Source organism: Pocillopora verrucosa, chromosome 5 (genome assembly GCF_036669915.1).
Source record: "Pocillopora verrucosa isolate sample1 chromosome 5, ASM3666991v2, whole genome shotgun sequence".
Lineage (NCBI taxonomy): Eukaryota > Metazoa > Cnidaria > Anthozoa > Scleractinia > Pocilloporidae > Pocillopora > Pocillopora verrucosa.
The window spans coordinates 20,984,145-21,010,866 of NC_089316.1; the positions used below are offsets into that span (position 1 = coordinate 20,984,145).

The window sequence follows — 26,722 nt, forward strand, 5'->3', positions numbered from 1 at the left end:
TTTCCTCTGCTTACTAGCTAAGCCGTTAAAAGTTAAACATGTATATCGTGTAAACGTTCATTGAGATTGTTTTAAAACATATTTTCATTCATGCAAATGCAATTATTCACTTGATCCTGACTATCAGAGGGTTTATATAAATCCTTTCGTGAGTATCACAAAGGATAGCAAAGAACGTTTTTATTACGTCTAAGCGCTTCTGGTGTCTTTTAGTTTACTCAAAATAATGTTATAACACAGAAAAACAAAAAAACAAAACAACCAAAAAGACAAAAAAAACAACTTACCCGTGGAAATCTCACAAATATAAGTTTGTCCCCAAATTCTACCACCACTGCCAAAAACGCCCTGTTCGCCATGACTGGACCGCTTGTATATGAAAGCTGCATCATTTTCACCACTTGGCTCCCCTTTTCCCCATTTACAAATAGTCAGCGATCTTCCACTCACCCAGGTCCAATTTCCGGCGTTTTTTGTTAAACCAATACTCCACATATGTATAGAGCTACTGCATGTAGCTTTTCGCCTTTGAATCTCGTCATTGATGAAAGTCCATTCCTCTTCGGTTTCAATGGAAACTAGGTCCTTTCCTTGGCTTCGGCAAGTTTCTCTGTTCCAGAGCCAGGATAATCCTTTTACCGAAAATATGTACCAAGAGTTTTTAAAAGTTATATTTGGGCATTCTACAAAATGATAAAGAGGAAAAGTAAAAGACTAATTATAATAATGATGATAACCAAAGTGATAATTATAAACATAATTATGATTATTTATGGCAGCATACAAAGATTATAATCACAATCTCAATACACAAGAAAAATAAATGAAATGGAAAACGTGACTTATTCTCTATAAAATTCCCATTTTTGTAACATCTGCAGTTTATGTTTGATCAGTGTCGATTGATACAATATATCTTTCTTCACTAAGGCGTCCGCCATCTCTGACCTGCTTTTCAAAATTAGTTAACTTCGCATCAGCTAGGATCATTTTCTGAGTTCATGTAATTTTGGTAGTTGAGTTTTTAAATATTAATCAGTTCCTAGTTATGCTGACACCTTCCCCACCCCTCCCCCTATTCTTCTTCCCCCATTCGAACAGACTCAAAAAACTATATTAAATGTAAATACAAGTTCTCGTATATGTACAACTGGAGATACACAGGTTTTTTTTTGAAGCGTGCATGTGCTTTTTTCTAAAGCACCCTCCATTGACAGGTGTCAGATTGTGACAGATGCTCGTAAAAAATAATTTTTCGAAGTTTGTTTGGAAACCTTTTAAATCACCTTTTTCGTTACACAAATAAAAATATTGCAGCGAAGCCTCCCTTTAATTTGCATCAACTCAATCTGTTTCAACTACCATTTACAAAAACCATTAAAAAAAACTGTTCAGTTCATGAAGGATCTTGCTTTAATAACAGCCCTAACTCATTTGGGTTCTCTAGAAAACATTTCGTTAAGTTTAAGAAAAAATAAAGCTGTTATTCACCAGCCTAGGGTCGGTCTGTTTTGGGAAAAACTGTGCACTCCGTCTTAAGTACTGGTGCGCAAGACCTTTAGCACAGTCTTACCCAATGAATAACATATTTATCACTGACTTGTAAAAGAGACACACAAACACACACTCGCGCACGCCGCACAAAACAAAAATAGTTCAGTGCGTTATGTTCCAAACAATATAATACATTCTCTGACCCTTGTGAACACGCCTTGTAACTTGTGGTGAAGAGAAATTCCTTTGGCTAGATTATCCCAATCGCAGCTCGCTCGACAAAAGTGGTGAAAAGTACAATTTCGATCGCGGTTTTCCAGCTGCAGGCGATGTAAAAGAGAAAAATTCTAAAGTGATAACTTTTTTTTGAAACATGTGTTCCGGAAATTTTCATGGGAATTGTCTTCAACTACTAGCACAATATTTTAACTTTTAGAACGCAAGAGCAATTTTCATGACACAAGTGCAAGACTGTAATGTTTCAGCACATAATGTACTTTATGGTTGGAATGTGATCTTACCTCCGGGCATCTCGCAAATGTAGGCATTTTTTTCATCACCTCGAGAGATACCATTAAAGAGGCCTCCATTCTTGGATATTTCCGCCCATGTGTCGTTACCATCTGGCTCAGAATCTCGCCATTTCGAAATATTCATTTGTTCTCCAGTCTTCCAGACCCAAACCCCGTCTTTATTCTCTAAACCAATGTGCCACGCATTAGTATTCCAAGTACGACGCTTTTGAATCTCATAATAATTGATAAAATTCCATTCTTCTTCAGTCTCGATGGAAACTAAGTAACCTCCCAGGGTGGAGCAGACAACGCTGTTGAAAAACCAATTTCTTCCGCTTTTCGAAAATGTGTAAGAGGAGTTTTTGAAACAGGTTGGTTGGCACTCTATGAGAAAAAAATAAACAAATACATAAAGGAACGAAAAAACGTATATTGATGATAACAATAGTGATAACAATAATGATGGAGACGAGAAAATGGTTTTTATATTTCTAATTTAAAGTAAGAAACGATGGGTATCAAAGCACTCTACATCACTGAAGCAAAGGTTAGAGTTCAGTTACGTAAATGTAAGTCTATTTAACATTTACGTAACTTTACTGCCTCACCTGTTTTTGGAAATTTCATCAACAAATGAAGGATGATTGTAGAAAAGAAAATGAGCAAATTAATTGAGTATTATCTCAAGAAAAACATTTGAAACAAATGAAAAAGTTTATTAGATTTGGAGTTAGAGAGTGCTAATGCATTTTATTTGCTACATGCCCTATAACATCAACCCATGACTTTTATTACCTTCCCTAGAGAGCTGACGGAGAAATTATAAAAAAAATGCAGCATCCCTGCAATTTACCAACCAGCTGAACAAAACCTGTTGCATGTGGAAAACATTTTTAAGAATACGGTACACCTTCGCGAATTTCCTTTAAATTTTTAAACGGGCCATTCGGAGTGCAACGAAACTATAAACCAATGAAAAGTTTGTAAAATGTGCTATCCGGAGGGAAAAAAATTTTTTTTGCTCAATTTAAAGCGGACGACGTTCCTTTAAGCGAATTAATCGGGTATCAAATCTGACCGCTCAATTAAAACTCCTGTACAATTTGAATCTTGAGGGGTTGGTCTCCAAAATGGAGTGAGGATTTTTCCATATTCTCGGGCGTTACTAAGCTATGGATCTGCGGACCGCGGAACCTCCGGAACCCATATATTTTTTTGTACAAGAAGAGCAATGAGATAAGTATAAAGTTTGCTTTCGGGTACAAAGAAGAATAATTGAAAAGAGAAATATATTTTAATTGTCCATGACGTCCAACTTGACGAGCAGTGGGCAGTCACCTACCCTGAGTCTTAATAATCGAACAATAATTTTAAACCTCTAATGGTTTGAGTTCCGCGATATTTAAAAAGACGCCTCATGCCATGGCTCTCAGTAAACCTTTAGGCTGGAATTCATTGTACATGACCCTGAAATGGGGAACACGAGGCGTAAAGTAACATCATCGCCCGTGATGCTCGTAGAATTTCTAAGGTAATCCATTAAACATGACTGGATAGAGGACTTTGTTAAAAGCTCAATCTCAGAATCTTTTATTTAAGCATAGATCGAAAAAGAATCTCCATGTGGTTTTAATGAGTTCCATTGCTGAATTTTAATAAATAAAAGTTTTTGTAATTCTTAAGAGTTGTTTCAATAATGTTTCTGTAAGTGCACGTCATTTTAAATCTTCATCTTCATCGAGAAAAATACAGCCGCCGAAAGTTGACTCATAGGTCTAGGCGACCTATTGTTTTGTTTAGCACTCAATTAATGAGAAAGGGGAAAAACTTAAGAGGCCAGGATAGCTATGGCAAGATTCAGGTTTATTCAGAAAATTTCATGTCGCTTATTTAGAAACAAAACCCTTGAACTAAAATATTGAGGAAAGACGAGCTCAGCAATTTGTGCCATTTTTGATAATCGGTGTTGTTAAAAACCGGCGTTTGAGCGATTAAGCGATTTTGGCTCAGAAAAAAAAAATATTTGCTATATTTGAAAAAAAACATGGTGGTTTCGATTACATTGCAATGTTTGAAAGAAATAGATTCTTCGACCCGAAACGTATCAGACCTTCTATAGAGAGACTGCGTCGTAAGTTGGATCGCCTATCTAAGCTCGTCGAACGTTCAGCAGCCATCTGAAGCATAGAAAGAGGAGACGTGTTTTGCTTTTGACATCTTGTCATAGTGGCGTAAAATGATAGCAGCTAAGCTGTTGTGTTCCTGTTATCCTAATTATGGCTGCCAAAGCTGTTGTGCAGACAACCATAACGCAAACAACATGACCACCGCATGAATGTCTCGCCTGTGCTACTTGCATTCTGATTACTTGGCACTGTATGGAATCTAAAAGGCGTCAGGAATCCAATTTATACAGTTAAATAAATGTAAACTAAGAGTTTCATGCGAACATCTTTAGAGTCTGGTTTGTTTTGATTAAGAGTGCTAAATAACCAGCACCTTACATTTTTCTCGGTTTGGTTTGGCCGAATTTCAAAGGATGTAACAAAATCGATGTAAATGTTTCCCAAAAGGAAAATCAAAATACAATTAAGGTGGTACTAACCCAGCGCACAACTTTTTAAAAAAAGTTTTGCACACTTTTTCGGATTCAGTTGTACTCATCACGCAATTCATCAAGCACATGATAATATTATAGGTTATTGTTATTGATAGCTGTCTTTACACGTATACGAATGTGTTATTCTGGCTGATTATTTTCCAATTATTTGGCATTGTGTAGAAAATAAAAAAATATCGAGAAACTAATAATAATGATGATAATACAAAGATCCCCAAGTTTTGCTTTAATGATTAACAAATAGTTTAGAAATGACATGTGTAGAGTTTGGTATGTTTCGTTATTAGAGTTCCGTATGTTAAAAAAACCTAGATAAATATTTCACAAAAGGAAAGTCAATTTGGACGGTGTCACAGCTACAGCTACAAACAGGAATAACTGGAGTTGTACTTACCCAACACACAACATATTACCGGGATTTTGAACATTTTGTCGGATTGAGTTTCATTAATCATCCATTTCATCATGCAAATGATGATTCATGGCGTTAGTCTTCATTTTTTTTTTCTGTAATAGACAGACCAATGGACAAAAAGCGACTTCCACCAGCTGTGGAGCATTGTTTTTCTAATACAATCGAAAATTAAAATTCTTTTTGCAGTTCAAGTTTGTGAAGAAGCAGCTCAGAAATAATTGATATTAGGAATGGTAATTTTTTATGAGCTCTGCTAAATGAACTTCGTCTTAGACAAACTTCTGTTTTATGAACTGGCAGCTAAAGCTAGTATGCCTTCGGTTCGTATGCATAAGTGGAAATGATTATTATTTCTTCATCTCGCCGATGACTTGCTGCGCGTTTCAGTTGGTGGGTCTAATTACTTCATATGTCTTCTTCTTTGATGGACTAACTCTTTCATGTGTTAATCAACATGTATTATTATTTTCATAGCACGGCAAACTCCGAGTCAAAGGATTTCTGCTCGGTTTTCTTAGATCACGAGTTCGATGTGAATTTGAATAAAGTTGATCGTTGATTGATTATAAAACCAACGGAGGCTCACAGCCATAGTTTAATGTTCAGCCTACAAAGCAACTCTCCCATACACAAGCGTCCTACAGACCATCTCTTTTGTGACCAAATGTTTGAATTCCAACATTTAAGAAGGAGCGATGGGTTGAAAAGGTCTGAATGCGAGACGTTCCTGGGTCATTATGATGTGCTCTGTGGGTGAGATATTCTATTTTCCTTGTATTTCTCCCCGCTCATGGAATAATTGATTATTTATTCTGGAATATTCGCTCGTCTTATAGCTGCGATATATTAAGTCAATCGAAGCTTGAAGCGTTTTGACCTATTGCATTTGAGCGGTTTAGGGAGAAATGTACTTGTGCATTCCAGAGAGCTCCTTTTTGTGCCTTCTCTCACCTAAAACGTACGCTTCGACATCCATCTACATAATTGACTCCTTTCACTGGCTGAAATTCCTCTTCAATGCCAGCATCTCCGTTGTATTGATATTTGAAAACCAGGCCCATGTAAATATTCCGAATTTCTATCGCTAAGCTTTTTCCTTGAAATTGTATGCTCTGTATAAGAGTTCTTTAATCGTTGTTTAATGATGTATGCCGTATAGTTTATAATCTCTTGGTTTATGCCATTTCCGCCTAATATTGCCCCAATTTAATTCCAAATCAATCGATGTTTTTTCGATTCAAAACGATACTCCTTATAATGTGGGAAAAAATGGGTAAATGTAGCTGATCCAGTCATAAGGGGTTTTTTCTGTTCTTTTAAGTTATTGGTTTATTTATTCCAACATTTCCTTATTCACCTAGCTAATTATTAATTAAGCAACAACTTTTAATGTCAGCGCGAGCTGCTACTACTATTAGAATTATTTGTTTCGGTATAATTTTACTGACAGAAAGAACACTATTTTCAAGCAAACCCAACTACTTTATTAAGCAACTTGTGATATTCTTAATGAGGAGCGGTTCCAAAAGGAAGTATATTTGTTCTTAATAAACTTATTAAAGCCCACTAAAAACTATGTCTTATGTCACCACTGACACAATCTCACAGTTGTCTCCAATGTTCCTCCAAATTAACAATCTTCCGTAGTAGCTCTCTTTCGGTATAGCTTTCCGAAAAGTCAATCACTCCCGACAACAACAAGTACTGCTGCTGCATGACTGTGTCCTTATGTACAAAGTATTCCAGAAAATCCCGAAAGCTTACAACACAACTATAATGGTAGTGTTACATCATAACTACGTAACCTAGTAAAATGCTCCAGTAAGTTCCTTGGTATGAACATCAGCGTGACAAGGCATTCTAGAATTTTTAGGAACTTATAGTTTCAGTTATTATCCAAAGCTAATTGTTAAGTAACGACAGTGTTTGAAGAGAGGTTTGTAAACTCAGTAAGTGAAACGTACACTATGAAACAATCATGCAGTAAGCGCAGAAAGTTAGCACGCAAGAATCAAAAGTTGAATACATTAAGTTAAAGTTGCGTACTAGAGTGCTTTTTAAAGAGAGAAGAGTCGTGATTTCCTGGTATAAATTCCCGCCTCGTCTGTAGCAGACTGTGGTCTTATTCGCAGGGCAATCATCAACATGCTGAACCATTAGAAATTTAGATTTATAGATTGGTTTATTTCGATGAATCTTGCCTACAACTATACGATCTTCTAGAAAATAAACTTATAATCATAAAGAAGATAGGTTACAATTACAGCTAGTTGAATGCTTAAACAATAATGAGAAGAGAGACCTCTTCTTGCCTGCTGATCGAAAGTCAGATCGATCGTAACCGACTTACTGCTGTTCACTATATTAACTAATTGACCGTCATTCCCTGTTGGCTGGATCTAGTTATTTAAGTTAAATGCGAATTCGATTGAAACTCTGCACAGGATTGCAGTTCAACTGCCCATACATCCCCAACCTCACTTGGGTTGACCTGTGAGCTCTTCCTTGTGGAGTTTTTCTTTATAGAAGATGGAAAAACGATATTCTTCTTTCTTTTGAGACGCTCTCTGATCTGCAGATAGACGAACAACACGAAATACGGTTCTTAGCACAAGTACTCGGATATCCATCGAAACACTAAAACTTGATGATATGCAGTTAATAATCAGTTTGATGTTTTATCTTACCTGGGTGTCTCGTATGCAGTGAAGAGCGAAAATCAGGAAACCCTTCAGCATAAAAATGATTTCAAGATCATTAATCTTTACAGTATAGAAACAAATTAGTCAAATATCTATTAAGATTTCCAAGAACGAGAGAAAATTGCATATCTTATAATTAAAAAAGAAGTCTGTCTTCTCTTGCATAGTTAGCGGCATTTTTGGTTTCAAAATTCCAATAAATATGATGTGACCATTGTAAGGGTGTCTCACTTGGTTGTAAAGTAAAATAAGGATAGATATTGAATGATTTTTGACAATTACCATCGAACACTGACCTGAGCAGAGTTAAGTATGGTGAAGATGTAAACGAAAGCTTTATGTACAGGCGAGAGGAGACCGAATAGCCACGTGATACCCAGCAGGGGAATCATCACCACGCATGCTTTGATGCCAATTCTAAGAGTTAAAAAGAAAACATTCCTTTATTTTCCTTTGACGATGAATTTCCATTTTTAGATATCGTAAGGCCTTACTGATTAAACAATGAGGAGGTTAGGCAAATAGAGCCTCACGGGAGGACAAGGCAACCTCTTCCACTATATTGTTTTAGTTTTATGTTGTGAATGTTACCGTATTTGCTGAGAATGGTCGTCTTCCCCTATTGGCTGCAACAAATTGGTCATCTCCTTTATGACTCGTGCGAGTATCATGATGTTGAGCTGAAGAATACAATAGAAATAAATCGATTATTTTGATATGGTTATCGCATAGCTAAAGTAGGAGAGGATCCTTGCAAAGACGTTACTAGTTTGGTAATAAGCGTGAGATGAAGAGTCATTTACAGGGAATAGAACTTCCATCCGAGGGACCTAGATTATCAGCTTCGATTCTCTGACAATGAGCTAAAGAAATCGCGAACTAAAGTGTCTGAACTGAGTGAAATATGCAAAGTGAATCCTTATGTTAAATTACATAAATTTGATATCTCCTACTCTTCCTGCTTCTTTCATCTCGATCAATGTTTTTTAAGAGTTATTTTTTCTCGAAAACATATCTTGGTATATCAATGCGAAACAGTGAGAAAACATCAACAAGGAAGGGCAAGGATCTTTTTTCTCATACTATGTAGTAAAAGTTGGAGAGTTTATGAAGCTATCTTTTGCTTGTCTCAACTGGTTTTTCTCGCTATTGAAGGCCATCACTAGGTTAAAATTGACCAGCATCCTCGTTGACAGCACCTATGTCCAAAGTTTGTTATGAGTAAATAGGAAAAGGAAAATGGTAAATATTGTGTGGGGTGATGTCATAAGTATTTAATTCGTTTTTTAAAGAGCAGAGAAAAAAATGCCTAGCAGCAAGTAGTCCAGGTATACCAATCACAATCACCAACACAAATCATAAACTCACAACTTCAATGAAAGCCACGAAGGCGACGAATATCCAGATCAGGTTGTTAGTCGAGGAAAGCCAGCAACTAAACTCGAAGAAATGAGACACAAGAAAGACACACATATCATCAGCAAATGAAATGATACCGATTTCAAACTATATGCAAAAACAAAACAAAGAATTAATTGCCACGAATTAAAGGAGAAGAGCAAGAACAAACCGTCGATTTGTTTCTTACTATTCATCACTCGTATAGCTTTGTAACCCTTCTTTTCCAGCAGCGATGCCAAGTGAAATGGCCACCATGATCACTGGAAGACCTACCCATAAAGAAAGGAAGGAAATCGAACACTTTACTGCATGCGCAGAGCGAAATCACATGTTTCCGTATTTCTGAAACGTGGCGGAAACATGCAACTCCATTTTTCCGTTATGTTTACGTAAAAGTGGTCCGGTTCCGTTGTATACGCAGCGACGGAAACGCGAGAAAACGTCACGAAACCGGTAACGGAAACACAGGTTATCCGTCGTGTTTCCGGAACGGTTTAACATGTTTCTGCCACGTTTCCGTTCACGAATTCTTGCAATTTCGTCCTGTGATGACAACACCAGATTTGGCGATCCGAAAGTATGGTTACAGTTACCAGTGCATGTTTTAAAATACAAAACTCACCCCATGAGATGACATGATACATGTACATCTTGGTGTTAATGTTGTAAACTTTCACAACGAAGAAGTAGAGATAAATTCCCTCAATCAGCATCCAACAGAAAGCGGCCATCATGAAATACTGCATCAGAGCTGCTACTGTAACACAGGCAGCCTGTGAAAAGAAAAAGTTTTCGTATACTTCTTAACGTGCTCTTTTCGACAAGACATTTACGGTGCAAAGAGTAAAATCATTCTATAGATAGAAGGATAGGCCACTGACTTTGTTTTCTGTGGCGTTTATTCCGGCGAGGAAGATGATCTGTCCAGCTCCAAGGGACACAGAAACACTCAGTCGAATTTGAGAGAGAGGTTGACAAACATCTCTGATGAAATAATCGTAAAAAAAAACCAATGAATTATACAAAAGCAACAACGACAACAACATCAACACATTGAAGACATGAGTTTGTCAAACGTGGGGGCATGTAGCTTGAGTTTGTGAATTATCCGACATGACTGTTCTTGTTTGCATGGAGATTGGCATTGAAATCTCTTTTCTTACCAGCCTTGTTGAGGAGAGTTAAGAATCTACCTCATTATTATTCAAGTACATCACTTACGTGAGGCAAGAATAAAGTATTAATGTTAAAAGTATCCCGACGATGGAAAGGCTCAGTCCCACGTAGGTGATAATTTTCAGAATTGTGTTGTCCTCCTCGGTGAGCTGTGTCCAAAAAAGAAAAATTAAACAACAACATCGAGTTAGTTAACTGAGCCCATAAAAATTACTAAGTAAGGCAAAAATAACTTTATTACCTTTGTGCTGCCGCCGTAGTCCATTAAGACGGCAAAATGCGTCAAATGATTGCAGCTGCAAACTGTTTCTTCTGAGTTGCTTTTTGATGCAACTATATGGCATCCTTTTTCTGCAAAGCTGTTAGACATGAAAAAAAAGTAAAGTTAACAAAGAGTTTGGGGAAGAGGTGATGTTTGACAATTTTCCGCTAAGTTTTTCTTCCATTAGAATCTTAGTTGCGAGAACATTTCAATCAGATTTCCCCTCTATAAAAACCCCAACATGCTGTCTTACAGGAAAAGTGTTAATCTTCGCTATGAATACTATAAAACAATAAATGTAAAGGAATGAATACTAAACATTAATATATTTAAGTCTTTTTACCTTTTGCTGAGGCCACTCCAAAACATACAGCGCTTCTCCGCTGTCAAGACCTGAAAATGGATTTTATCTTGTCAGAACAAATTTAAAAAAATGCATAGCAACGAATGTTCATGTTACCTTTAGGTTTTTGAACTTTAGGACGACATTTTCTCGCAATGTCTCTGGCTTGGGGTCCATAGTTACGGCTATTATCCTGGAGTTGACATACCTATGAAGAAATTGTATTCGGATATGGATCAGAAACAAGGAAGAAAAATTACATACTTTTGGTAGATTCAAGCCAATTTTTCATGAAGGTGGAACGGCCAGAGACAAGTAGGGAGTCTTCCAACCTCAGTTAGGGTGTTTAGAAAGTTTCTAAATTCAGTTTAGCTGAACATAGATCTTATGTGTTTCCGTGTTATGTGTCTTTGGGGGTAAACTACATGGAGTAATAAGAAAATAACGTCACCTTTGGTTGTCTGTTTCACTCCTGATGGCTTGATCTGTCAGAAGTAGGTCATGCAGATCCTTGTACACAAACACAACTAGCAATGTTCCTTAAAACCCCCAAGAATCAACAAAAAAAGTTATCAAACAACAACATTTGCAAAAAACCACAAAGTTGAAATTTTTACAGGCTCTGAGGTGTGTGAATGATTAAAAAGATAGACTATGTAAACTAAGGAAGCCCATTTACCTGAGGCTTTATTTCAATTCAGAAATTTCGATTGGAGAAAAACCAAAGTAATGCTAAAAGTTGTAAAGTTACCACAAACCATTTTCCTCAAAATTTGAAGAAGCGATATCGATTCTCGCTCGCCATTGTTGTTCCTCAAAGTAAACGCCACCTGCATTCTGGCGGTAGGCTTTTTGAATGGCCAAAACTGTTGAAAAAAAATTAACAAATAAAAGCACCTACGGTGAAATTCACAATAGCACATCTACACAAACATGCGTTTTGTGCTGTACACAAATATTTCATAATCTTATTGGATGGACGTGTATTGTTTGTATCTTATTTGCCTTCAACGACTACTCGACGATTTCAAACATTTTACGTTTTTGAAGGATTCTTTTTTTCTCTACTTTTATTACCTTCTCCATCGCGGAAAATCAAAGTATCAAACAAATTAAAATAACAGATGAAGCGATGACATCAACAATAACGTTTCTAAATAGTTGGGTTTTACCTGAGTTCTTACAATATCTAGGAAATTAGACAACTCAGTCGGTCAGTCAGCAAATCAGTAAGTAACAGAGGAATAGACTTTGAAAATAAACAGGATTCAAGGTCGCAAGCTCACCCATTTTTGAGGAAACGATCCTTTTTGAATGTCTCATTCCACTCAGGTGTCGTTTGCTATAACTAAGAGCAAATTTCTCGACGGCCTCTGCCACCGTAAAGATGGATTTTTTCAGAGTTTTAACCTCTTCTATATCGGCCTTGTTTTTTGTGACGTTCTCGATTTCGAAGGTGAAATCTTCAAACACAGTTACAGCCTCCTACAATTACATAAAATATTTCCAGGTCATTAACCAGCCAGTCTCAAATGTACAATAAATATTAAGAACGCGAAAAAAGTCTAGCAGGAGGCCCCAAATGGTGTCCAGGGTATTAATTGGCTAAAGAACTCTTTTAGGAGCCTGGATTATATTTTAAGCCTCATCATTTTCTCTCATATGGCTTAATGGTGGTTTCTACTTAAAGGTCAGATATTTACTTTTTATCGTTTAAAAACATATATCAAGGTTAAAACGCCTTTAAGTTATGAAAATTACATACTTGTATGGAAGTCGTTTCGGTAATATTTATTCCGCAAAATCTTGAAACATACTCATTTGCCTGGAATAAAAATTAATGTCTGTCACATTTGTAAACGGAGAAGATCCTGGAAAGCGACATGCATAAAAACGGTAAAATACTATTTAGAAAACATACCAGCTGCTGAGCTAGCGATGGTGATGGCGATGGCGAGGTTGCAAATGATGAATCTTTAAAGAAAAATGTTAATCCAGACCACATCATACAAAACAATTGCCATAGTATTACACTGTAAGGGCAAAAGTGCGGACGGAAAGCGGCGTAACAAAATGGCCGCCATGAACGATCAAAACTCTTAAATGCACTCAAGCTTTTTATTGCTTATGCAGAACACTCTTATTGTTTCCTATGCATTATTTTCATCTGTCGCACACGTCTTGTATGATCGATGATCAGATAGGGCTGTAGGATCCTTTTCGAAAATACTAGTAAATGAAATAATAGTTCAATAAAACATCCCTGCATTACTGGTTTAACAAACAATAGGGGTACTTATTTTGCCCAGTTTTTGGCATTTCAACCTGCCCCCACGGGGCTTGAAAAATGCCACGCAAATAACAAAATATTCGCGCGTATTTATTGTTAAACCACTGAGTATGACGTTTTCATTTCTTATTTTATCTTGAGCTGTTTCCGATGAATTTACGGATCTTTTTGGGATTTTTGGTTTAACCTTAACCTCATGCTGGTAAGGTTTTAAGGTTTAATTCAGCGCTTTTATTTGAATAATTTGACGAATTTGTTAATTAAGGCATTGCGAGAGAAAATGATTGGGGGGTTCCTAATCCAGGCCTTGAAATGTGTGTTTTCCGAGACATCCACTTGAAAGCTTGCATCTATCTGATCTCCTGATGTAATATCCAGTAAAAATGTCTTCGCGTGAATTAAAATTTCCAGTTTTTAGTTTTACAAAAGCCGGTTTCATGTTTTCTCTCAAGCAAAAAGAAACGCACTTTGTGTACTTTGCAGCAATTGGATTGTCGCTCTTTTGGTATGTATCTCACACCAGCCAGATTGCCGCGTTAGGGTATGTATCTGACACCAATTACATCGTAGAATTTTGATATCTTGCACCAATCACAGCGTTTGGGGATTCTTTTCTCGTACATGATTTTATGGAATCAGGAGGCCGTGCACAAAGAATGACATTACCCAGAAATATTGGACTCATTTAATAAGTGCAACGGTTTTTGGGCTTTGCAAGAGTCTCATCGATTAAGGTCAAGATTTCTATATCGGGATGTGAAAGGTTTGCATTTAACTTTTTGTTTCACTTTTAAGTTCAAAGGCGTTTTATCTGCTCCTTCTCTCACAACGCATACGCTAAATAACTTACTTCTGTCATATTATGAAGATAACGCTCAAGCATACCCAATCCTGATCATGACCTACAATTACATCAATTAAATTCCAACTCAAGAAAAAGTATCTACACCTTCTGGTGACGTATGAAAACTGAGGTAACCCTCGCTAAAGAGTGCTCGTTGCTAATTCGACCGAAATGTCCGATATATTTCGATTAGATGCAGAATGGTCAGTTTATTACGTTCACTGCACATTTTGCGTTGCATCGAAATCAGCCCCTACAAATTTACAGTTCAAAACGATCGGGTATTAAAATAGAATACAATAACCATAAAATTGATTCCCCAATGCGAAGAACATCTACAAGTCTTTTCCATTCATTTTATAACCAGATAATTGGCATGTCACAACTGTTTTTACTCGTAATAGTGATAGTAACAGAACCATATGTAACTTCCCTCTACTCACATGGTTAAACGTTAGACATGTATTTGATGAAAACTTTCTCTGAGATTGTTTCAAACATCTTTTCATTTATGTAAATTTAAGTGTAAACTTGATCCTGATTGTCAGAAGGTTTATATAAATTCTGTCTTGTACGTCACAAACTTTAGCAAAGAATGTTTTTATTACGCTTAAGCGCTTCTGGCGCTTTTTAAGTTAATTGAAATAACATTTAAAACAACAACAACGACAAAAAAATCAACTCACCCTTGGAAATCTCACAAATATAAGCGTACTTGTTTCCCTTCCATTTATCATGAACACTACCGAACACGCCTCGTTTGTCATTACTAGACCACTTATACATGAAAGCCGCGTGGTGTTCACCTCCTGGCTCCCCTTTTCCCCATTTGCAAATAGTCAGTGGTCTTTCACTCACCCAGGTCCATTTTCCGGCCTTTTTTTCTAAACCAATACTCCATTTATTTTCATAGTTCGTAGTATTTCGCCTTTGAATCTCGTCATTAATGAAATTCCATTCCTCTTCGGTTTCAAAGGAAACTAGGTCCCCTCCTTGCCTTTGGCAGTTGTCTCTGCTCCACTGCCAGGACCATCCATCCACAGAAATTATGTACCAAGAGTTATTAAAAGTTATATTTGGGCATTCTACAAAATGATAAAGATGACAACAAAAATACTAATTATCATAATGATGACAAATAAAGTCATAATTATAGTAATGATGATAACATAAAATGATTATAATCACAATCTCAATAAAAGAGAAACATAAATGAGACGGAAACGTAACTTATTCTTTATTTGATTCCTATTTTTTTAATATGATGGCTGATCAGTGTCAATTGATACAATACATGTTTCTTCACTACGGCGTCCGCCATCTCTGACCTGCTTTTCTGACTTAGGTAACTTCATATTAGCTAAGATTATGTATGAATTCATGTAATTTTGGTAGTTGAGTTTTTAAATATTAATTAGTTCCTCGTTGAGCTGACGCCTCAAATCCCCCCCCCCCCCCTCCAACCTGAACAGACTTAAAAACGTAAAATCAAATATCAATATAAGTTATAATAAATGTGGAACGGGAGATACGCAGTAGATACGGTATACAGTTGTTACAGGTAAGGTGCAAAAGAGCAGGAATTTAAATTGCACGCGGCAATCTGGAAATTGTTAGGTGGGAAACGGTTATTAATATGTATATAAAAAAGTAAGGATAAATTATTTAGGGCTAGCTCGATCTGATTTTCGTTTTTCGTGCAGTTTAGAATTTAAAATCAGTCTTGTAAATAAAATAAGTTCATCAAACTTGTGATGCCTCGTTCCTAAAGTGACATTTTCTTAGCTTTCCCTGAACTCTGAGGACAAGTCTAACCATGACCTAAAAGCTACCCGCCATACCTTTCGGGGTTATCGCTTGCACTTCCGACACGCTTTTTCCGACAACCTTTCTCGAAAGAACTGTATTTATTATTTGTTTTTCTCAGAGGGCGCAGTTAAGAATCCTGAAATCTTATTGATCTATATTGAGTCGCAAGCTACATCCCTAGCTTTGTTGCCATTTTTCATAACTATGTTTCGTTTTGCCGGCTAAGCAGTATTTTTAAGAAAATCATTTCAAAGAGATAAAGGCGGTAAGTTTCTAAAAAGACTGTGGTGCTGCGTCGGTGGGAGAATATAACAGGTAATTTAGTGTTAACAACTGGGATGAAAACACAAATTGGTCACCTTTAAGAGTTTGAAGCCTTTAAACTCTTTACGGTGGCCAATTTACGATTTCAACTTAGTTGTTAAAACGAAATAACCATTTTAAAGAAAACCAAGCCGATTAATAACTTATTAATCCTTTCTTTCTCTCTCTCAAATCACTTTGGTTGCCAAGAGAAAAATTGGTTTTGAAATGAATTTTGGTAGGAAATATGTCATTAAATGGGTTGAAGCCCTAACCTAAACCTTTATTAGAAGTAACTCAGAAAGTTAAATTGTGAGGTATTTGTTTACAATTGAGTTCATTGATGAAAATTTTGTTCGTTTTATATGTGAATTCTCAAAAAAGTTGTCCCTTGAAAACCAGTGAGCGAAGTCTTCTATACTTCAAATACGCTTTCGATGAGTCTTTGCAGTTCCGTTCAAATTAGACATTGCTACGTTAATTTCACAACAGACAACGAAGGAATTCAACGAGAAAAAGCTGCATCAAAACTCCTCCTCTCGATGAAAGACAAGAGTTACACACGTGATTGCACCAAACAAACGAGCAAAATCCCACGACTTCAAAACATAGACTTGAATTTACTTACAATTACTTTTCACTTAAGTTTGTTTACCAAACCAGCACCGTTGTGGTTGTTGTTGCTGTTGTTGTTGTTAATTTTTTCAAAGCGTGCATGTGTTTTTTTCTTGCGCGCTTTCTAATTGACAGGTGTCAAATTGTGACAGATTTGTACAAAAAATGTTCGAAACTCTGTTTGGAAGTCTGTTAAATCACCTTTTTCATTACACAAACAAGAACATTTCGGTGAAGCCATTCTTTAATTTGCATTATCTCAGTCTGTTCCACTTACTCGTTTAAAAAAATTTTTAGTTCATGGAGGAGCTTGCCGTAATTACAGCCCTGACTCTTTTGGAAAACATTTCGTTAGGTATACGAAAAAACTTTTATTCACCAACCAAGGTCGGCCCACATTGGGAAAAAACTGTGCACTTTGCCTAAAGTACCGGTGGTCAAGACTTCGGGCACAATCTTCGGGCACAATTCAGTAAATAACATTTATCACTAAGTACAAGAAACACACACACGCACACACACAGAAAAATAAAATACTTCGATTCGTTATGTTCAAATAACATACATACATACACTCACTGATCTCAGTGAACACGCCTTGTAACTTGTGGCAAGGGAAAATTCCGTTGGCTGGATTATCCTAACCGCAGCGCGCTGGACAAGAGTTGTAAAATGTACAATTTCGATCCCTGTTTTCCAGCTGTAGTCGATGCAAAAAAGGACAATACTAGGGTAACTCAATTTTTCCTTTGAAACATGTGTCCCGGAAATTAGTATGTTCAACTACTTATACGCGCCTTAAAATTCATTCACCACTCACACGTACCAGTTAGGTGAGCTGAGCATATTTTGTGAACAATATTTTTACTTTTGAGAAGCAAGAGCAATTTTCATGACACAACTGCAAGACTCTAATTTTTCAGCACAGAATACATCATAACATAGCCCGCGTGCTTCCCCTATACAAGTCCTATTGAGCCGCTATGAACAAAATCTTTATTTACGCACGGGCGTGCGTAAATAAGATGACGTGAGTTTTTTATTTTTTTATTTTTCCTGGCTTCAGAATTTCAGTCCTGTTAAGCTGCAGTGCGGTTTCCTTCCCTTAGAAATACGGAAGAAACCAGCGATGAACTGCCCAATTTTTAAATCGGCATTAACCTTTTAGGTCCCGATCCACTGGGAATTTATTCATGAGTTCATTTGGCTTTGTTTTTGTCCATTTTCCCCGTAAACTTTGCGCATTTCATTCACGCTTATCGGTTAACTGGATCAAAAGTTCTCGCTCAAAACAAAGTATAAAATGTGTCGTGTTTTTGATCAGCCAATAGGGACGTTTGTTTACTTTTTTGTGCGTTGTGAGAATCTTGCACTCTATCACAATAAAAGGCTTCTTCGCGCAGATCTTTGTCGCTCTGTTATAAAAGAATTTGCTCATGCTTTTAGGTGTGCGTATATCGAATTTTGGATGTACTTGGGAAGTTTGGAGAGCACTCAAAAAACTAGAGTTGCTCTCGGCTGCGCCTCGAGCTACTCTTACGCATTTTTCGTGCTCTCCAAATTTCCTGCGTGCATCCATAACTAAATATACACACGCTAAGCATGAACAAATTCTTAACTTAACGGTTGGAATGTGATCTTACCTCCGGGCGTCTCGCAAATATAGGCATTTCTATTAAGTGTAGAGATACTATTAAAGAGGCCTCCATTCTTAGATATGTCTGCCCTTTGGTCGTTACCACCTGGCTCAGAATCTCGCCATTTCGAAATATTCAGTGTTTCTCCACTCAGCCAAGTCCAAACCCTGCCTTTCTTCTCTAAACCAATGTGCCACGCACTAGCATTCGAAGTACCACGATTTTGAATCTCACGATTGATAAACTGCCATTCTTCCTCAGTTTCTATGGAGACTAAATAACCTTTCTGGTAGGAGCAAGCACGATTGTTGTTACCCCAATCTCTTCCGCTTTTCGAAAAAAAGTAAGAGGAGTTTTTGAAACAGGCTGCTTGGCACTCTATGAGAAAGAACAAATGAATAAATAAATAAACGAAAAAAACGCATACTGATGATAACAATAAAGCTGATACGAATATAGAAGCGATCCTCAATCCTCTATGAACGGTTATATACGGGAATTGAATGCATGACCTCTGCGATACCGGTGTAGCGCTCTACCAACTGAGCTAACAGGCCAACTGGCAACTGAATTTTTTTTTTCGGGCCACATTTTCTCTACTACTTAAGTAGTGTTCATAACTGTTCATCAACCGCAGTGAACATATATGATTTTCATATATTTACAGTATGGAATAATGCTGATGATGGACACGAAAAAGTGTTTTTTATACAATTAATTTTAATAGCAAACGATGGGCATTAAAATCCTCTACCTCACTAAAGCAAAAATTACAATTAGGCTACGTAACGTTTTTAAAGTGGAAATTGGGGAGATCAGGGTAAAAGCACCGTTATTCATTGAATTTTTGTTTTGCTCTCCAACTTACGTTTTAAATCACAATCCGATGTAATTCTAACAGGAGGTCTATGGCTCATTATTGGCATAATCAGTCAGATATTATCTATTTTTTACCGTTCATGTTAAGGTGCATAAATATTAAAATTGAAATTACACTGCCTAACCTGTTCCTGGCAAATCCGTCAACAAATGAAGGATGACTGTGGAAGAAAATAAGCAAATAAATTGATTGTTATCTCAAGAATAACATTTGAAACAATGAAAAAGTTTATTAGATTTCGAGTAAGATGGTGCTAATGCATTTTATTTCCTACACGCCCTTTGATATCTACCCACGAATTTATTACCTTAGTAGGGAGCAGACAGAGAAATTTTGATTAATGCCGCATCTTCGCAATTTACCAACCAGCTGAACAAAACTTGTTAAATGCGGAAAATATTTTTAAGGATACAGTAGACCTTCGCGAATGAACTCCGGAAAATTCTTTAAACGGGTTATTCGAAGTGTAACCAAATTATAAAACAATGAAAAGGATGTAAAATGCGCTATCCAGAATAAAAATGATGTTTCGTTTTAGTTTGCAGCAATTCAAAACGGACGACGGCTGTTTCTTTAAGCGAAGGAATCGGGTTTCAAATCTGACCGCTCAAATAACAGTTCTGCACAATTTGAATCTTGAGCGATTGGTCTCCAAAATTTTGTGAGGAAATTTCCATATTCTTGGGTGTTACTAAACTATGGATCAGCAGACCGTGGAACCTCCGGAACCCATATATATATATATATATTTTTTTTTTTTTTGGGTTTTTTTTGTATATGAAGAGCAATGAGATAAGTATAAAGTTTTCTCTCGGGTACAAAGAAGAGAAATATGTTTAAATTTTCCATGACGTCCGATTTGGCGAACAGTTAGCAGTCATTTACCCTGAGTGTTAATAATTAAAAAATAATTTGAAAGCTTAAACGGTTTGAATTCCGCAATATATGAATAACGCCTCATCCGAAGGCTCTCAGCGAACCTTTAGGCTGGAATTTATTGCACATGACCCTGGAATGAGGAACACGAGGCATAAAGTAACATCATCGCCCGTAATGCTCGTAGAATTTCAGGGTAATCCATTAAACACGACTGGATAGAGGACTTTATTAAAAGCCCAATTTTTTTACTTGAGCATAAATCAAAAAAGAAAAAAAAGGAGTTCATTGCTGAATTTTAATACATAAAAAATATTATATTTTTAAGGGTTATTTCAATTATGTTTCTGTGAGTGCACTTCATATTAACCCCTCAGCTTATTCTGAAAATCAATTATCAAAATTCAAGAAGAGGTATGGTGTTTTAACGTACGATGATTAAGGAAAAAGTACACCAATTCAACCATTTTTTCCAACCCCACGGTCGAATATCAAACTTGAAATCAGTCTAATCTAGTTCCAAGTGGACCCTGTTGATTAAGTTCGATCGTTTGTCTAAGCACGTCGAATGTACAACAACCATCTGAAGCATAAAAAGAGGAGACGTCTTTCCCTTTTGACATCTTGTCATAGTGACCTAAGACGACAGCAATTAGGCTATTGTGTTCCTGCATCCTTAATTTGGCTGCTAAAGCTGTTTTTTGGACCACCATGACGCAAAAAATATGACCACCACGTGAATGTCTCGCTTGTGCTATTTGCTTTATGATTACTTTGCTCTGTATAAATTGCTTCAGGAATCCAATTTATAAGAGATCCTTCTTCAGTTATAAACTAAGATTTTAATGCGGACATCTTTAGAGTCTGGTATGTTTTGTTTTAATTAAGAGTGCCAAATAACCACGACCTGACAATTTTTTTCACGGATTGGTTTGGCTGACTTTCACAGGACGTCCCGAAATCGATATAATTTTTTCGCAAATGGAAAGTCAAGATATTACTGAGGTAGTTCTAACATAGCGCACAACTTTAAAAAAAAAACTGCACACTTTGTTGAACTCAGTTGCACTCATCTCGCAATCCATCAAGCGCACGATGCTAATATAGGTTGCTGTCAATAGCTGTCTTTGCACTTATACGAATGTGTCATTCCGGGTTATTAATTTTTTTTAAAAATTATTTGGAATTGTATGGAAAGTGAAAAATATTGAAAAACCTATAATAATGATAATGTTGATGATACAAAGATCCCCAAGTTTTGCTTTAATGATGGACCGATAGGTTAGAAAAGACATGTGTAGAGTTCGGTTTGTGTCGTAATTAGAGCTCCGTAGGAATAAAAATCGAAATAACTATTTAAAAAATGGAAAGTTAATTTTGACGGTGTCATAGCTACCTAAGAAAAAACAGGAATAACTAGTGTCGTACTTACCCAGCATAAAGCATGTTAAAAGGGTTTTGGAAATTTTGACGGATTCATTGCCATTTATAATCCACTTCATCGTAACCAAGATAATCAAAGGTTGCCGTCGAGAGTTATCGTTACGCTTAAAGTTGATTCACCTCGCTTTAGAGTTGCGGATTTGAGGCATCCTCGTAAAACCCCTTCGTACGATTTAGCGTTTAATGCAAATCATGATCTCTGATCACATGGTCATGGCGTTTGCCTCCATTTTTGTTCTTTCTGTCATAGACGGACCAATGGGCAAAAAGCAGCTTCCACCAGATGTAGAGCATTGTTTCTATTAATACAATAAAAAAAAACCACCACATTATAAAACACTTTTTGTAGTTGAAGTTTTGTAAAGAAGCAGCTCAAAAGTAATTGATGTTAAGAATGGTAGTTTCTTTATGAGCTCTGCTATATGAAAGTTGTCTTAAACAAACTTCTGTTTTATCAACGGGCAGCAAAAGCTAGTATGCCATCTGTTCGTATGCATAAATGGAAATGATTCCTTTTTATTCATCTCGCCTATGACATGCTGCACGTTTCATTTGATGGGTCTAATTACTTCGTATGCCTTCGACAGTGATGGACTGACTCGTTCGTGTGTTAATTAAGGTGTATTATTATTTTTATACCACGCAAACTCCGATTCAAAAGATTTCTTCTCGGTTATCTCAGATCATAAGTTCGATGTGAATTTACATAAAGTTAATCGTTATTTTATCAGAAAACCAACGTAGGTTAACGGCCATAGTTTAATGTTCAGCCTCCAATACAACTCTCCCCTGCAAAAGCGTCGTGCAGACCATCACTTTTGTGTTCAAATGTTTGAATTCCAACATTTTAGAAGGAGCGGTGAGGTCAAATGCTCTTTGTGCGAGACGTTCCTGGGTCAGAGTGATGTGCTCTGTGGGCGAGACATTATACTCTACTACTAATCTCTCTGCGCTCAAGGAATAATTGATTATTTATTCTGGAATATTCCCTAGTCCTAGTTGCGATGTATTTAGTCAATCGAAGCTTGAAACGCTTTCACCTATTGCATTTGAGTGGTGTAGATAGAAATATGCTTGCATATTCCAGGATAATTTTTTTTTACTTCTTTCGCTTAAATCGTACGCTTCGTTATCCATGAATATTTATAAATTGGTATGACGTAACCTAGACTGTTGTAAATAATCGACTCCTTCTCTGGCTTACTGAAATTCCTATTCAACGCTTCGTCTCCGCTTCTCACTTTAAATTGTATACTCTGTCTAAAATTAAAGTTCTTTAATCGCTGTTGAATGATGTGTACCGAATAGTTTATAATCTCTTGGTTTATGCCATTTCCGGGTAACATTGGCCCAATTGAATTCCCTATTAATCGATGTATTTTCGATTCAAACCGATACTCCTTATCTTAGGAATAGCGAATAACAAATGGGTAAATGTAACTGATCCACAAAATATCCAGTCATGGGGGGTTTTTCTGTTCTTTCTAAATTAGATGTTTATTTACTCAAACATTTACGTATTCATCTACTTATTCATTAAGCAACAACTTTGAATGTCAGCGTCATGTGCTGAGACTATTATTATCATTTAATCGACAGAAAGAACATCATTTATCAACAAACCCAACTAATTTATTAAACAACTTGTAATATTCTTACCAAGGAGCGACTCTTAAAGGAAGTATAATAATTATCCTTAAATAAACTGATTGAGGCCCACCACAAACTATTTCTTAGCTCAACACCGACACAATTTCACAGTTGTCTCTAAAGTGCCTCCAAATTAACAATCTTCCACAGTAGCTCTCTCTCAGTATAGCTCTCTGAAAAGTCAGTCACTCTCGACAACAACAAGTACTACTGCTTCACGACCGTCAGGCCTTATGTACAAAGCATTCTCAAAAATTCCGGAAGCTTACAACACAACTATATTGGTAGTGTCTTTACATCATAACTACGTTACCTAATAAAATGCTCCAGAAAGTTCCTTGGTTTTTCATTTCTGCATGACTGGGCTTCAGTTATTATTATCCATAGTAAAAAGTAATGACAGTGTTGGGTGAGAAGTTTGTAAACTTAATAAGTGAAACGTCGAATATGAAATAATCATGCAGTAGGCACAGAAAGTTAGCGCGAAAGAATCAAAAGATAAATACATTTAATTAAAGCTGCGTGCGAGAGTGGTTTTTAAAGAAAGAAGAGTCGTGATTTCATGGCAACGCCTCGTCTGTTGCAGACTGTGGTCTTAGTCGAAGGACAGTCATCAAGGTACTGAGCCATTAGAAATTTAAATTTATAGATTTATAGCTTTATTTCGATGAATCTTGCCTGCAAATTTACCATCGCCTAGAAAGTAAACTTATAATCCTAAAGAAGATAGTTTACAATCACAGCTAGTTGAGTGCTTAAACAATAATGATAAAAAAGACCTTTTTTTCAGCTGGAGATCGCAAGTCAGATCGATCGAAACCGACTTATTGCTGTTAAATAAGTGATTGTACTAAGTAATTGACTGTCATTTCCGGTTGGCTGGATCCAGTTATTTAAGTTAAGTGCGAATTGGATTCAAATGCAGCACAAGACTGCAATTCAACTGCCCATACATCGCCGACCCGGCCACTTGGATTGACCTGTGAGCTCTTCCTTATGGAGTTGTTCTTTAAAGAAGATGGAAAACACAACATTCATCTTTCTTTTGAATCGCTCTCTGATCTGCAGATAGACGAACAACATGAAATATGGTCCTTAACACTAGTACTCGGATATCTATCGAAACACTAAAGACTGATGATATGGAGTTAATAATCGGTTTGATGTTTTTTCTTACCTGAGTGTTTCGCATGCACTGCAGAGCAAAAATTAGGAAACCCTGCAGCAGAAACATGATATTAGGATCATTACTTTTTACAATATGCAAACAAACTAGTCAAATATCTATTAAGATTTCCAAGAAAGAAGGAAAATTGCATATCTCATAATTCAAAAGAGGTCTGTCTTATCTTGCCTGGTTAATAGCTTTGTGTTTTTAAAATTCCAAAAAAATATCATATGACAATTGTAACGATGTCTTACTTGGTTAGAAAATAAAATAATGATAGAGATTGAATGATTTTGAATGTTACCATCGAACACTGACCTGAGCAGAGTTAAGTATGGTGAAGATGTAAACGAAACCTTTATGTACAGGCGAGAGGAGACCGAATAGCCACGTGACACCCAGCAGAGGAATCATCACCACGCATGCTTTGATGCCAATTCTAGGAGTTAAAAATAGAACATTCCTTTATTTTCCTTTGACAAGGATTTTTCAGTTTTAGATATCGTAAGGCTTTACTGATTAGGGAATATAGAAGTTGGGCGAATAGAGCCTCACAGGAAGACATAGCAACCTCTTCCGCTATTTTGTTATATTTTTATGATGTGAACCGTACCGTATTTTCTGAGAATGGTCTTCTTCCCTTGTTGGCTGCAACAAATTGGTCATCTCCTTTATGACTCGTACTAGTATCAAGATATTGAGCTAAAGAATACAATAAAAATAAATTGATTTTTTAGAGACGGTTATCGAATAGACAAAGCAGGAGAGGATCCTTTACAGAGACGTTACTAGTTTGGTAACAAGCTTGGGATAAAGAGTCATTTACAGGGAATAGAACTCTCAACCGGGGGACCTAGATTATGAGCTTCGATTATCAGACAATGAGCTAAAGAAATCGCGAACTAAAGTGTCTGAACTGAATGAACCATGCAAAGTGAATCCTTATGTTAAATGACATAAATTTGATATCTCCTACTCCTCCTGCTTCTTTCATCTTGTTCAATGTTTTTTAAGAGTTATTTTTGCACGAAAAAAATTTCTTGGTATATCAATGTGAAACAGTGAGAGAACATCAACAAGGAAGGGCAAGAATCTTTTTTCTCATACGATGAAGTAAAAGATGGAGAGTTTATGAAGCTATCTTTTGCCTGTGAAGACATTGTCTCAACAGATTTTACTCGCTATTGAAAGCGGCCATCATTAAATTAAAATTGACCAGCATTCTCATAAACAGCAGGTACGTCCAAAGTTTGTTGTGAGTAAATAGGAAAAGGAAAATGGTAAATATTGCGTGGGGTCATATCATTAATATTTAATTCTTTTTTTGAAGAGCAGAGAAAAAAATGTTTAGCAGCAAGTAGTCCAGGTATACCAATCACAATCACCAACACTAATCATAAACTCACAACTTCAATGAAAGCCACAAAGGCGACGAAAATCCAGATCAGGTTGTTAGTCGAGGAAAGCCAGCAACTAAACTCGAAGAAATGAAACACAAGAAAAACACACAAATCCTCAGCAAATGAATTGATACCGATTTCAAACTATATGCAAAAACAAACAAAAAACATTAAACGAATTAAAAGGGGAAGAGCAAGAAGAAACCGTTAAATTTTTTTCTTATTGTTTATTACTCGTATGGCTTTGTAACCCTTCTTTTCCAGCAGCGATGCCGAGTGAAATGGCCACCATGATCAGTGGAAGACCTACCCATATAGAAAGGAAGGAAATCGAAACACCTTACTGCATGACAACACTAGATTTGGCGATCCGAAAGCATGGTGATAGTTACAAGTGCATGTTTTAAAATAAAAAAAACTAACCCCATGAGATGACATGATATATGTACATCTTGGTGTTAATGTTGTAAACTTTCACGACGAAGAGGTAGAGATAAATTCTCTTGATCAGCATCCAACAGAAAGCGGCCATCAAGAAATACTGCATCAGAGCTGCTACTGTAACACAGGCAGCCTGTGAAAAGAAAGAGTTTTCGTATACTTCTTAACGGTGCAAAGAGTAAACTCGTTCTATAGACAGAAGGAGAGGCCACTGGCGAGGCCTTCCGGCGAGGAAGATGATCTGTCCAGCTCCAATGGACGCAGAAACACTCAGTCGAATTTAAGAGAGAGGTTGACAAAGAGCTCTGATGAAATAATAGTAAAAAAAAAAGAAAATAACGAATTAGACAAAAGCAAAAACGACAATAACAGCAACATACTGAAGACATGATTTGGTCAAACGTTCGTGATGGGGCATGAAATGTAGCTTGAATTGGT

The 26,722-nt window shown here is 36.6% G+C and overlaps 3 protein-coding genes across 4 annotated transcripts; all 3 read right to left on the reverse strand.

The window, feature by feature from the left end:
- Window positions 1–6,478: 6,478 nt before the first annotated feature.
- LOC131783196 (adhesion G protein-coupled receptor L4-like) lies at window positions 6,479–12,376 on the reverse strand. 2 transcript variants are annotated; one of them, XM_066166833.1, is made up of 15 exons: window positions 12,215–12,376; window positions 11,687–11,794; window positions 11,380–11,467; window positions 11,046–11,136; window positions 10,929–10,978; window positions 10,565–10,682; window positions 10,369–10,472; window positions 10,029–10,131; window positions 9,770–9,920; window positions 9,335–9,416; window positions 9,115–9,181; window positions 8,338–8,426; window positions 8,043–8,163; window positions 7,732–7,773; window positions 6,479–7,616 (listed from the first exon to the last, which is right to left on the reverse strand). In XM_066166833.1, exons 1-15 carry the CDS (start codon window positions 12,249–12,251, stop codon window positions 7,452–7,454), a joined length of 1,416 nt encoding a protein of 471 aa, XP_066022930.1. In that variant the 5' UTR covers window positions 12,252–12,376; the 3' UTR covers window positions 6,479–7,451. The 2 variants fall into 2 exon arrangements, with proteins under 2 accessions (XP_066022930.1, XP_066022931.1); XM_066166834.1 differs by having other exon boundaries at window positions 11,680–11,794; window positions 12,215–12,346.
- A 1,904-nt stretch (window positions 12,377–14,280) lies between these two features.
- Window positions 14,281–21,774, reverse strand: LOC136280789 (macrophage mannose receptor 1-like). The gene is made up of 5 exons (XM_066166484.1): window positions 21,615–21,774; window positions 19,431–19,466; window positions 18,433–18,804; window positions 14,749–15,147; window positions 14,281–14,315 (listed from the first exon to the last, which is right to left on the reverse strand). The coding sequence occupies exons 1-5, from the start codon at window positions 21,682–21,684 to the stop codon at window positions 14,281–14,283; spliced, it is 912 nt and encodes a 303-aa protein (XP_066022581.1). The 5' UTR covers window positions 21,685–21,774.
- A 2,440-nt stretch (window positions 21,775–24,214) lies between these two features.
- On the reverse strand, window positions 24,215–26,390 carry LOC131775307 (adhesion G-protein coupled receptor D1-like). Its single transcript, XM_066166837.1, has 7 exons — window positions 26,267–26,390; window positions 26,068–26,149; window positions 25,850–25,916; window positions 25,057–25,145; window positions 24,762–24,882; window positions 24,453–24,494; window positions 24,215–24,337 (listed from the first exon to the last, which is right to left on the reverse strand). The coding sequence occupies exons 1-7, from the start codon at window positions 26,388–26,390 to the stop codon at window positions 24,215–24,217; spliced, it is 648 nt and encodes a 215-aa protein (XP_066022934.1).
- Window positions 26,391–26,722: the final 332 nt, after the last annotated feature.

What these genes read in the sequence shown, in the direction of transcription:
- LOC131783196 (XM_066166833.1), bottom strand. Translation starts at nt 12,251, where the DNA reads ATGAGACATTCAAAAAGGATCGTTTCCTCAAAAATGG. An exon ending in TAAAGTTCAAAAACCTAAAG is followed by an intron (nt 10,979 to 11,045) that starts GTAACATGAACA and finishes ATCCATTTTCAG; the next exon opens with GTCTTGACAGCGGAGAAGCG. An exon ending in TAAACGCCACAGAAAACAAA is followed by an intron (nt 9,921 to 10,028) that starts GTCAGTGGCCTA and finishes TTCTTTTCACAG; the next exon opens with GCTGCCTGTGTTACAGTAGC.
- LOC136280789 (XM_066166484.1), bottom strand. Translation starts at nt 21,684, where the DNA reads ATGAAGTGGATTATAAATGGCAATGAATCCGTCAAAATTTCCAAAACC. An exon ending in GACGGATTTGCCAGGAACAG is followed by an intron (nt 18,805 to 19,430) that starts GTTAGGCAGTGT and finishes TCTTTCTCATAG; the next exon opens with AGTGCCAAGCAGCCTGTTTC. An exon ending in TATTTGTGAGATTTCCAAGG is followed by an intron (nt 14,316 to 14,748) that starts GTGAGTTGATTT and finishes GTAAATTTGTAG; the next exon opens with GGGCTGATTTCGATGCAACG.
- LOC131775307 (XM_066166837.1), bottom strand. Translation starts at nt 26,390, where the DNA reads ATGCAGTATTTCTTGATGGCCGCTTTCTGTTGGATGCTGATCAAGAGA. An exon ending in ATATCATGTCATCTCATGGG is followed by an intron (nt 26,150 to 26,266) that starts GTTAGTTTTTTT and finishes CTATATGGGTAG; the next exon opens with GTCTTCCACTGATCATGGTG. An exon ending in AGTGCATGCGAAACACTCAG is followed by an intron (nt 24,338 to 24,452) that starts GTAAGAAAAAAC and finishes GTCTATCTGCAG; the next exon opens with ATCAGAGAGCGATTCAAAAG.